The sequence below is a fragment of the Ornithorhynchus anatinus genome, chromosome X1, assembly GCF_004115215.2.
Source record: "Ornithorhynchus anatinus isolate Pmale09 chromosome X1, mOrnAna1.pri.v4, whole genome shotgun sequence".
Classification (NCBI taxonomy): Eukaryota; Metazoa; Chordata; class Mammalia; order Monotremata; family Ornithorhynchidae; genus Ornithorhynchus; species Ornithorhynchus anatinus.
In genome coordinates, this window is record NC_041749.1 from 7,598,337 (window position 1) to 7,610,860 (window position 12,524).

A 12,524-nucleotide genomic window follows, 5' to 3' on the forward strand; every position below is an offset into this window, starting at 1 on the left:
TAAGAAAAAATGGACTTCAGTTGTCGTAGTCGTGATTTAGGTGAGGCATTAGAAAGAAGAGAAGCAGTGTTGCCTAATAGATCAAGTGCAGGCCTGGAGTCGGAAGGGCTTGGATTCTAATCCTATCTCCTCCACTTGACTGCCGTGTGACCTTGGACAAGTCACTTTACTTCTCTGTGCCTCAGGTTACTCATTCGTAAAATGGGAATTCAGACTGTGAGTCCCCCTCAGGTTACTCATTCGTAAAATGGGAATTCAGACTGTGAGTCCCCTGTGGGACAGGGACAGTGTCCAACCTGATTAGCTTGTATCTACCCCAGAACTTAGTACATTCCTGGCACATAATCATCGCATAACAAATACCATTAAGAAAAATGGTGGTAAAAGGGGATGGGTAATGGTAATTCTGTTTTATTGTACTCTCCCAAGTGCTTAGTACAGTGCTCTTCCATTTTTGTGGTATTTGTTAAGCACTTACTATGTGCCAGGCACCGTACAAGGCACTGGGATGCATGCAAGCTAATCACGTTGGACACAGTCCCTGCATATAATAAGTGCTCACCCCAGCTTCCTCAGTAAATAAAAAAGCACTCAATAACTAGCAATGACTAATTGGTTAGCCAAGAACTGCTACAGAATCTTCTGAAAATTTTCAAAAAACATCATTTTGAGTTTGTGATGGAAAGGGTTTCCCTCAACAAGGGCAAGGTTGTCTTCACCGCTGTTAGAGGCTGCCTGGTTTCTATTACCACGGATGAAATCCAGAAAATTGGTGGAGAATTTTTTTAAAAAGCACAAAGTATAATTTAAGCTGCCGTGGACCTCTGTCACAGGGGTTTCATTGTGCCACATTACCCAGGGAACTAAGTGTAATTCATCTCAAGTTCATTGTTACCAGGAAATGAATCTAAGTGAATTAGTTATCCTTAGTATGTGAATCAGTTACGATTAGTCTCCCGCGCAGTGCTGTGAACTGATAAAGTCAGGGAGGAGCACAGTGCGAGTCAAATGCCCAGGATTACCCAGGAGAGTGGAGATGGTTTGAAATGATGAGTAGTCTCGTCGACAGCCATGGGAAACTTTAGGTACTCAAAACTCCATACTGTGATAGCTGGAATGGCGTACCAAAAATGGAATGGGATGCTCAAAGGTGCAGCTGGGAAAACTTCCCTTGGCAAGGGCAAACAATCACAGTAATGATTAAAGAGATGATTCTTTGGTATCTGAGATATTCAAGGCTTCTGAAAAAAAACAGAAAACTGGAAAATTTCAGAAGAGCAAATGGCCCCTTGACCAGATGGCTTCTTTTTTCTCAAGCTGCCTTTTTTCACTTGATGATGTAAAGTTTCAAGGACATGAAAAAAATAAGCTCGCATCTAAGCGATAACTTCGGGTTTTACTGAAAATAGTGAAGATGTGTGGCCACCGGAATGATTGGGCTACCTGAGCAATTGTTCAAGACCTTCTCTATCATGGATTTACCATGGTAACCATGACCTCGGCTGTCCATGGGGGCTTACCATGGCTGACTTGACAGTATTCCAGTATTCCTTCCTTCTCTCTTCCCTTACCCATACCATGGTAGGTATTATTGGTATCAGAAGAGTGGCGTTGCACCCTCAAGTGTTTCTGGGAATTTTTTCGGGGGGGGGGGCAGTCCCTGACTTCCACAGCCTTGGCCCTCCCCATCTTCATAGGGCTGAAAATAATCTGTATTATGAAGTCATATTGTTTAAAAGTAGGTTTCTCATGTTCCTGTGGCTACAGTGTTGGTCAGTCAATCATATTTATTTGAGTGCTTACTGTGTGCAGAGCAGTAGACTAAGCCCTTGGGAGAGTACAGCATAATGATATAACGGACACATTCCCTGCCCACAGTGAGCTTGTAGCCTAGAGAAAGGCCAAATGATGGGTAAGTAGAGCTGAATTTTCTGGTTGCCGTGGCTTTGGGGCATGCGTGTCACCTGGGGAAGCCTAAAGCATAATATGTTTGATCTTATCATGCTCAAACCAGCAATGGAGAAGAGAGGGTAAGATCAGATTTTGGGGGATTCCAAGATCCATGGAAGATGAGAGGAGACATCTGTGATAATTCTCACCTTCAAGTGCTTGTCTACAGACCCCTCCTCAAGTGTCCAAAAAGTTGTCACCTCCCTTCCCAGTTGCATAGCAGTTTGGCCTAGTGGATAGACCACATCCTGGGAGTCAAAAAACCGCTTCCACTTGTCTGCTATGTTACCTTGGGCAAGTCACTTAACTTCTCTGTACCTCAGTTACCTCATTTGTACAATCAGGATTAAGATTGTGACCCCCATGTGGGATGTGAACTATGTCCCACTCGATGATCTTATAATAATAATGTTGGTATTTGTTAAGTGCTTACTATGGGCAGAGCACTGTTTCAAGTGTTGGGGGAGATAGAGGGTCATCAGGTTGTCCCATGTGAGGCTCACAGTTAATCCCCAATTTACAGATGAGGTAACTGAGGCCCAGAGAAGTGAAGTGACTTGCCTGCAGTCACACAGTTCGAAGCTGGGATTCGAACCTGTGACCTCTGACTCTGAAGCCCGGGCTCTTTCCACTGAGCCTTGCTGCTTCTCTACTCCAGCACTTAATGCAATGCGTGACACATAACAAGTGCTTAACAAATATAGTAAATATAACAATCCTTTAATAATTAAAGGATTTAATTAATTAATAATAATAGTAATGTATCTACCATCCCAAAATCTTTGAGGGCTGGAGGTGTTATTTCACACTGTGCTTAAGGATAAGATCCATGACCATAATACAGATTGAAATAATAATTGTTAGGAGTAATAATTAAAATAATGGTAATTATGATAGTGGTTAAGTACCTAGTTTGTACCAAGCAGTGTATTAAGCTCTGGGGTCAATCCATATTAATCAGGTCAGACATAGTCCCTGTCCCACATTAGACTCTCAGTCCACGCAGAAGGGAGAACAGATTTTTTTTTTTTAAATTAGTACTTTTATGAATAAATGATCCCATTTTATTGAAGGGTTTCAATTTGAGTATTATATTTTAGAATTCAAAAAAAGAATTTTAAAACATTGGTTAATAGGAAATGAGAGTGATTTACCATTGTATTAGAAATGAAATATATGAAGGACAAAATTATAAAAGATGTTCCATTAATTGTGTGGTGACCTTACATTAATTGAAATGCTAAGAAACAAAGTAGAAATTGATAGTAAAGTAGCTTAAAGTGTATTTGGCCCCATCCTGCACATTTCTCTACTTTTCGTGCTCGCTCGTGCTCTCTCTGTGTCTCTATCTTCATTCCTTCCTCTCTCACCCCCCTCCCCCGCTTTCCTCTCCCCCTTCTTTATCTCAAAATATGTAGATAAAATTAATCATTTAGGAAGTTCTCTATGCTTCAAATGCATTGTGCATTTCCCATTAGAAGGAGTGATTTCTAATATTTGGTAGCTTAAAGATGAGGTTGCCTATCTAAAAGGCAGAGCCAAAGGATCCCATGTTCTGAAATCTGCCTTTCAGGGCTTTGGAAATTAGGTGCTTCTCATGTCACAACAGTTCATGGCAGTGTCTTGTTTATGTGCATAAAGATAATCAGGCTCACCTCTAATAATTGACATAAATTACCCTAGCATTCTAGCATAAATAAGATGCTGAACCATCCTATTATTATCAATGATCCAGCACTTCTGTTTATGTTTTGTGTGTGTGAGAGAATGATAAAAGCAAGGAGCATCAGACTTTGGCTCAGTACAGCTTTCATGCTGCTTTAGAGAAGCATGAAACTCTAAATACTAAGAAGTACTAAACTCTGGAGTAGATACAAGCTCATCAGGTTGGATTCAGTCCCTGTTCCACATGCAGCTCACAGTCTTAAACTCCATTTTCCAGATGCTGGGACTGAGGCGTAGCGAAGTTAAGTGACTTGCCCAAAGTCACATCGTGGATAAGTGGCAGAGCATGGGTCAGAACCCAGGACTTTCTGACTCCTAGGCTGGGGCTCTATCCCCTAGGCCATGCTGCTTCACATTGCCATGCTTCTTTAGCTTCCAATATACATATTTTTCCTCAAAAATTGGGCCAGTCTTGGTGGGTGAATCCCTTTAAACAAGAAGCAGTTAGGCTGAATGGTAAGACTGTGGGCCTGAGAGACAAGGGACCTGGGTTATAATCCCGATTTTGCTTCTTGCCTGCTGGGTGACCTTGGACAAGTCACTTAACTTCATGGTGTCTCGGTTTCCTTAAATGTCAAATGTGGAATACTTATTCTCCCTCCTAAGTAGACGGTGAACCCCATGTGGGACAAGGACTGTGTTTAATTTGATTATCTTGTTTTTACCCTAGCTCTTAATACAGTTCTCGGCATGGGTGTTTTTTATTTTTATTAATGTCTGGCTCCCCCTGTAGAGTGTTAGCTTAATGTGGGCAGGGAATATATCTGTTTATTTTTATACTGGACTCTTCCAGATGCTTAATACAGTGCTTTGCATACAATAAGTGCTCTATCAATATGATTGACTGAACAAATGGAGCCCTATCCAATCATCTTTTCCTCAGTTCAAAGGGTTTAATAACAGCAAGGTTATACGACACTTTCCCGATTGGTTACTCCTAACTAGAGCCCCATTTTTTTTATCGGTCCTCACCGACGGCATTGGAAACATTATTAAAACTTTATGAGAGACAGAGGGACTGAGAAAGTGTTTCTGAAAAATCAAAATGAGTATCCGGGAGGGGTTTAGAGCCGCGGCCTTCCTACCGACGGGATCTGAAACTTTATGAAATCTTTATTAGAGACGTCCTACTCCATCCCCTGCTGGAGGAAAGGTTTAGAGCCAGTGCCTTTGTGTCTCAGAAGCAGCTTTATTAAAATACCCCTGTGGCCGGGTAATAGTGAGATCAAAGTGAGGCCCAGAGAGCCAGAGATGGAGAGGATGTTTCTGAAAAATCAGATGAGTCTCCTTTCCTATTCCCAACCTGACAGCCCCTGTTACAGGTAAGGGTTTGGAGTGGGGGTTGCTGTTGCTTCTCTGTACCTGAGTTTACTAGTGCCAGGGGATTCATTTTCTGTTCATTTTTGTTTAAACACAATGCCCGCCACCGTCTCTCCCCAGCCAGTCAGATCAATGGACAAGGGAGCCTGGGTTCCAGGATATCAGGATATTACACATATAAATATATGCATACACTCGTGAGTGTGTAGTGATCCTTCTATATATAGTTCTGTATATCTATATATCATATCTATATATAGATAGATGATATAGATATATACACATAAATACATCAACCAATCAATAGTACTTATTGAGTGCTTACCGTGGCAGACCACTTTAGCCAAACCCACATGGGCAGAGGGAGAAGGAGAGACAGCTACCCAATATCCATATTTTGGAGGGGTTGAGGAGAGGTCTTTTTTTTAATGGTGTCAGTTAAGCATTTACTCTGGGCCAGGCACTGTTTGAAACGCTAGGGGAAGATACAAAATGATCAGGTTGGACGTGATCCATGTCCTACATGGGGATCACAGTCTCAATCCCCACTTTACAGATGAGGTAACTGAGGCCCAGAAAAGTAAAATGACTTGCCTCAGGACACACAGCAGACAAGTGGCGGAGCCGGGATTAGAACTCACGTCTTTTTGGCTTCCGGGCCTGTGCTCTATCCCCAAGGCCACGCTGCTTCTCTAGTCTCACCACCACTCTTCTCTAGTTTGTGTCTCACCACTAAACCAGACAGTCTTCCTCATTCTACCCCCCTGCCTTTTCTCTGCTCCCTTCCACACCTAGTCAGGCCACAGATGGTAGGTTCATCATCTAGCCTTTCCCCCAAGGCTAGTATTGTGGTTCTTCAGGCAATATTTGGCTCTGAATCCTCTTAGAGTCTCCCCTCTGAGGTAAAATTTGAACCCAATGCTTACCGCTCAAACTTAACCCTTGCTGAAAGAAGAAAATTGGCAAAATTCAAAATTTTCTCCAACTCTTTAAAGATGTATCTTGATTTCTCTGTGGAAATGTTTCCTTTGTCCTATGTGAATTCCTATTTAAAATGATGGTTTTTAGATGAGTTTCCCAGTATAAAATTTAAATGTAAATTAAACTATGCATCTTGATGGCTTTTTGCTTGCAAATTTCCTGGAAACAAAATGTGAAGATTATGAGAATTAATTAATAATTCATATTTGATGAAATGTTTAAGCAGCTCCTATTAATGAACATAGCTTGCTTGTGAGAAAATGAACACCTTGGTAATAATACTTTGGTTCAGATTTACATTATGTCGTTGAGACTCCTCCCTCTCTGTATTCTACTTGCATCCACATCGCATTATGAGTTCACACCTTCCGACCAAGGGACAATAAATCTAAAATGTCACCCAGAGGTGAAATATCAGAAGCATGCCAAAAGGGCAAATGTGTTCATATTTTAAGCTTTTTCCTTATTAGAGCTGTAGAAAAATGAAGGCATTATTGCCTTCTTTTAGAAGGCAAAGTCATGAGTGATCAATCAATCAGAGTTTACAGTCTAGAGAGTGTGAAATAATGAGTGGTTGATTAGTTGTTTAGTATAAAAGGAACTGCATATCCCTTAGATTTCATAATTATTATCATCATTAGTAGTAGTAGTAGTAGTAATTGTGATATTTGTTAAGCACTTACTATCTGGCAAGCACTGTACTACGACGTGGAAAGATAAGATCACACACTGTCCCCGTCTCTGATAAATTTCAGTCTAGGTATCCATTTTGTAATCGTTAATCTGTGACAGAAGTGAAAATATGAGGCAAATGTTGATTTTAATCAAACAATGAGAAATTATCAATATGCTCTTGATATTTACTTTTTAACGTGCCTTGTTCTATTGTAACAGTTTTAGGATGATTAAATATGCACATTTTGCAGAAGAATTATTCTGTGTATTTTTTCAGGTTGTGTTATTTTCCTCATTAGCAAGAATCTGAAAATCAGTGGAGAAATGACTTCTCTTTTTTGTTTCTTTTCTGTTTCTAGAGTCACAGTGTACTCTCTGTGGTGAGCCTGAAGGTGAGTGTGTTTGGTTTTATTTAATCATTTCTAAGGTTGGTTGTGATTCAAGCTGCATAGTCATTTGTTTCGGTGTCAAAATTCTGAAAAATATAACAAATACTATAACAAAAGAATAAAACACTCTTTTATGTGCTCAGTGTCAAGTGACTTGAAGCCCAGACGAGTAAAGTACAATAAGTTCTGCTTCAGGCAGAAGGAGTCGATCTTTAGGGACAAGAATTCTATTTGAAAAAAAAAAAATCCATACTATTTGATTTTTATGCCTGTTTTAATGTATATAATTCAGGTCGGAAGCCACAGGGTTAAAGCAACATTAGAGAGCATTAGGATATTTCTTGTAACGTACTGAAAAATAAATTAAACAAAAAGATGTTTCAAGTGTGTCCTGCAACCTATGCCCCATGAGGTTTCTGTTCATTAAGTCATAAAAATGACATGGAAGAATCAGAGGCTTCTTTTGTTCCCATGGTTTTAGATCTGTTTACTTCCAAGTATCTCCATAGCAGTTCTGACTTGGGCGAGGGGCAAGTGGAGCAATTTGGGTGGTGATCCCTATTTAAATATATTCCTTGCAAGGGTAGGGCATTCAGTGGTCCTGGGAAATCTGACCTCACCTGCAAGGTTGTGCGTCTGAAATGAAAGAAAAAACTCATGGTATTTAAGTGTTTACTATGTGCCGTGCACTGTATTAAGCACTGGGGTGGATACCAGCAAAATGCTGGCGATAAGTAAGATCCAGTCCCTTCTAGATGAGTTGAGGAGTTTTCTGGCTCCAGCTCCCCTCTGGTCTGGAAGATCGCCATCAAGACAGATCAAGGCTCTGGGGGTGGGGGACGTCAAGGGGTGTCAAGCCTCAGTTCCTCCTAGTTGTGACATATCTGGGACTCAAGTTAATTGCTAGGGTCCTGTCAACCCCAGCCTCTTGTTCTCCTTTAGTCCTTATCCTCAACCAGCCAGGTCATCAAAGCTGCCCATTAAACCAACTTGGCTTGGTAGCCATCATTTAGGGCATTCCATGAATGGCTGTTGTCGGGTCTTTACATAAGCCTCTTCCTCATGTCTGCTTGTTATCCTGTCCTCTCCCAAGTGCTTAGTACGATGCTTTACACACAGTAAGTGTTCAATAAATATGATTCAGTAAATGAATGAAAGCTTAAATCCCTCATTATGGTACTCATAATTCTAAACTTAGTGCCTTCTAAATATCCACATTATTTCTCAATTTTGATCATTAGCATTTCCTTTTTGACATATATTTTGATATATTGATATAGTCAGGAAGAGCTGTATCTATGTTTTAAGGGTGTTGGAATTTCAGCACAAGCTCTTTTAAATGATTCATTCTATCGTACATATTGAGCACTTACAGTGTGCAGAGCACTGTACTAAGCATTTGGAAGTACCAATCAGCAATAAAGAGAGACAATCCCTGCACACACTGGGCTTACCGTGATAGTCTTGCATAATCAGGGATATCTATATCTATTTTTTAAGGGTGTTGGAATTTCTGCACAAGCTCTTTTAAATTATTTCAATTATGGTGGTGCTGATGGGAAAACCTGAGCCGGAGATTAGTGACAAGATTCACAGCCCAGATCTCTGTGCCATTTGAACGCGGCTTATGCTGTGCATTAATTGCATCCGGTAGGTGAAGATACTTATAAATGCATCAACTAATTTAGCTTCACCCTCTCGTGTCAGAAAGTTGTTAACAATAGTTTGCTGTTAAACCAGTGAAGTGGGAAACACCCATTTACATTTTAATGATTAGTCCTTCTGGAGACAGCTGGATTCAGATAGAATAATTAAGGCCGCCTCAGATGATAATATTTATCAAACAAGTGAGTGCCAATTTCATAGGAAGATTCTGCCTCCCAAAAGTGCTTAAATGGAAACGTGTGTGTGTGGTTTTTCTAGAGTGGTGCAACCTGGCCCTTTTGAAAATCTGTACTTTAAATAGAACATAAAATAAAGGTCATTGTTTGAGAAGTCTAGAAAATCCACTTTGATGAGATGATTTTTTTTTTTTACAACTTCTAATACTGGCACATCCAATTTCCCACTAGAAATTTTGCAATTACCCATCCATCATTACACCTAACTTGATTTCTTTGGAGAACAGACTGTAGTTCAAATAGGCATTCAGTTTTGTTTAATATTTCAGTGGGCATTTTGTATCCATAATATTTGATTATCTTGAAGGGTTTTTTTTAAGTTTTATTGCAGAACCTGGCTAAAAAAGTTTATAGGCGGTTACCTGGAGAAAATAGGTCATTAAGGAAAACAAGAAAACAATGAAGGGTGTTATTAATAGATCATTAGCAGTGAAGCAGTTCTTATTGTTACATTAACTTTGTATTAATCAACTACATTCAAGGCATTTAACATAATATTAACCTGTCAGAGATGTGGGACAACAGAAACCTCTTGGGTAGGCATAAGTAATTTTGGGGTATAGTGGAAAAAGCACAGACCTGGGAGTCAGAGGGCCTGGGATCTAATCCCAGCTCTACCACTTGCCTGTTGTGTTGGGCAAGTCACTTAACTATTCTGTGCCTCAGTTTCCTCATCTGTTGAGTGGGGATTAAACCCTAGTCCCTCCCACCAAGTGAACCCAATGTGGATGGGAGACTGTGCCCCGACCTGATTGTTTTATATGTAGCCCAGCACTTAGAACAGTGTGTGGCACATAGTAAGCACTTAACAAGGACCATAATTATTATAATTATTACTATTATTGTTATCATCATTATTATTATCAGTTTTTTTCCTGTCACTCTCCACGAGGACTGGCAAAGGAGCTCCTTTAGAGAGTTGGCTCAGGGAACAATGGCTAAGCTTGTCTTCTAGACTGTAAGATCGTTGTGGACTAGGAACACGTTTACCAACTTTGTTATATTATACTCCCCCAAGCGCCTAGTACAGTGGTCTGCCCACAGTAAATGATCAATTGATTGATTGACTAGACTCTCCATTGCTCTTTCAAGTTCCCCTGAGCTGAATCTCTCTTCAGCTCACACCTAGGCAGCTGCTTCAGTTAATGATGCTACTAGAAATGCCAGTCGTACATAGGCATGATGGGGATGGGGTGAATATCAAATGCTTTAATGCTCAAAGGTAAATTTTAAAAGGATGTGACCTCTTCCATGCTTTAGTGACAGACACTTGCATACTATTTCCTTTCTAACAAGAACACCGGAAAAATAGTGTAGGCTGGGTAAGGAGCAGGTGTCAGGTTTTGCGTCTGACTCCTTGCTGCAATTTTTTATTATGTCATTCACTCGAGACCAAGAGGATTGATAGAAAAGGACAGGTTGATAAATTGTCCGGCATGTTTAGTGGCATTAAAAGTGAAATACGATTCAATTTCACTGCCCTTCACCTTTCTAACATAAAATAATGAACAAAGTAAATAAGATGTAAAATAACATGCATTATAATCATATGTTTTTGGCAGTGCTGCATAACTGTGGGTTTGGATTTTAGCACTAAATATTTTTAACACTCCCTGGTTTAGCATAATCTATGCTACGTTAAATTTTATAAAGTTTGAAAAACAGATGTGAATTAAAGTGAATATAAGGTCAGGCGTAAAAATGGTTTATCATAATAATATACCTGAAAAAGTTATAACAAATGAAGAACTTTAGAGGAGTTTTATCTCAAGCCTGGGATTTCATTTGATCTTGGCCATTTCAAAAGTTGTCTAGTCAGGGCAGGGGTCATGTCTACTAACTCTATTATACAGTAATAATAATAATAATAATAATAATAATGATATTTGATAAGTACTTACTATGTGCCAAGCACCTACAAAGCACTGGGGTGTATATGAGCAAATCGGGTTGTACACAGTCCCTATCCCCATTTTGGAGATGACGGAACCGAGGCCCAGAGAAGTGATGTGATATACCTGAAGTCACAAAGCAGACAAGTGGAGGAACCGGGATTAGAACTTATGACCTTCTGACTCTAAGGCCTGGGCTCTATCCACTAAACCACGCTGCTTTTCCATGCTTTACTCTCCCAAGAATTCAGGAGAAGTGTGTCCTCTGCAAACTCAATCAGTCAACCATATTTATTAAACACTGTGTGCAGAACACTGTACTAAGCTTTGGAAGGGTACAATATAAGAGAATTGATAGACACATTCCCTGTCCATCCCCCTAGAGGGTCAGCTTGTTCTGGTCAGGGTATGGGTCTACTAATTGTGTTGTAGTGTATTATCCCAAGTGTTTAGCACAATGTTCTGCACATAAAAATACCATTTATTGAGTGAATGGGCTTACGGTCTATAATCAGTCATATTTATTGCGTGCTCACTAAGCACTTGGGAGAGTACAGTAAATTCTACTGATTGATTGATTAACCAGATCCACCCAGGATTTTGAATGGGAAATACCTAGATGTAGGATCAGAGACCTCTCAGGGTGGCACCTGGAGAGTTTCCAGTCCTCTACCAGTCTTGGCTATGGGAGAGAGAGTCGAGCAGAGGCCCGTCCATTCCATTCCTAGCTTGGGCAGTGGCTAGTGAGTGTAAGGCCAACTGCTACAAGTCAAAACTCACCTATGCTGGGCGGCAGCGGCTTGGGAGAGAGTCGAGGGCAGAGACTCAAGTTTACAGCGTGGAAGGCGGCAAGGGTAAACCACTTCTGGATTTTTTTCCAAGAAAACTCCCTGGATCCACTGCCAGAACGATTGCAGATGGAGAACGGGACTTTCTGGGAGAGATATGTCCGTGGTCTCTCTAGGGGTCGGAAGCGACATGACAGCATAAGACAAAACCAGGGTCAGAGATTGTAGGGAAGCTGTGACTACAAAGACCTGGATCCTCACACGAGGGATGACCTGCCAGGCTAAAATAAAGCAGGCACCAACACCAGTGTAAATCCCAGGGAATCAAGCTCCAACTCCCCCGTATCACCCTTCCTGGCATTCTGTTTGCCCAGCTCCTTGCCAGCAAGGTGGCAGGAGAATGTGCTTCAGCATATATCCTGTGTGAGTACCTGTAGTCTTTTGGGGACCTTGTTTTCTCTGACAAGTGATGACCTCAGTGATGTAGGAAGGGACAAGATGATTGATTGCATCGAAGCCAATGGCGAGGAGTTTATCTTTGCTGCAGTGGTGGATGGACAACCACTGGAGGTTCTGGAGTCATTTTCCAAGTGAACTGAGGAGCTCATATGTGATGGAGAAGTCAGACCAAGCTATATCATGCTTTCATCTCCCTGTTGCTTTCTAAAAAGCTAAATGAGTCAGTCGCACATGGAATTAGCCATCATAATTAGATGATCTGATGGTGTTAGTACCCTTGGCTGTTAAGTAAAGTGTATTCCGAGTTAATTGGGAAGGGACTGCTATTGAAATATGACAGCATGGAGTCAGTTGTGAATGAATTGTCCAGAGATCAGTCGTAATTATGCAGTTCTGTGTAGGATGATAGATTTGTTGAGCATTTATTGTGTATCAAGCGCTGGG

The 12,524-nt window shown here is 40.7% G+C and overlaps 1 protein-coding gene across 1 annotated transcript in view; it reads left to right on the forward strand.

The window, feature by feature from the left end:
• Positions 1–12,524, forward strand: part of DLGAP2 (DLG associated protein 2) — a 756,498-nt gene that overhangs the window by 390,459 nt on the left and 353,515 nt on the right. The window contains exon 4 of the mRNA XM_029051803.1: positions 7,011–7,043. Within this exon, the coding sequence (XP_028907636.1) occupies positions 7,011–7,043 (33 nt within the window). The remainder of the gene's footprint in view (positions 1–7,010; positions 7,044–12,524) is intronic.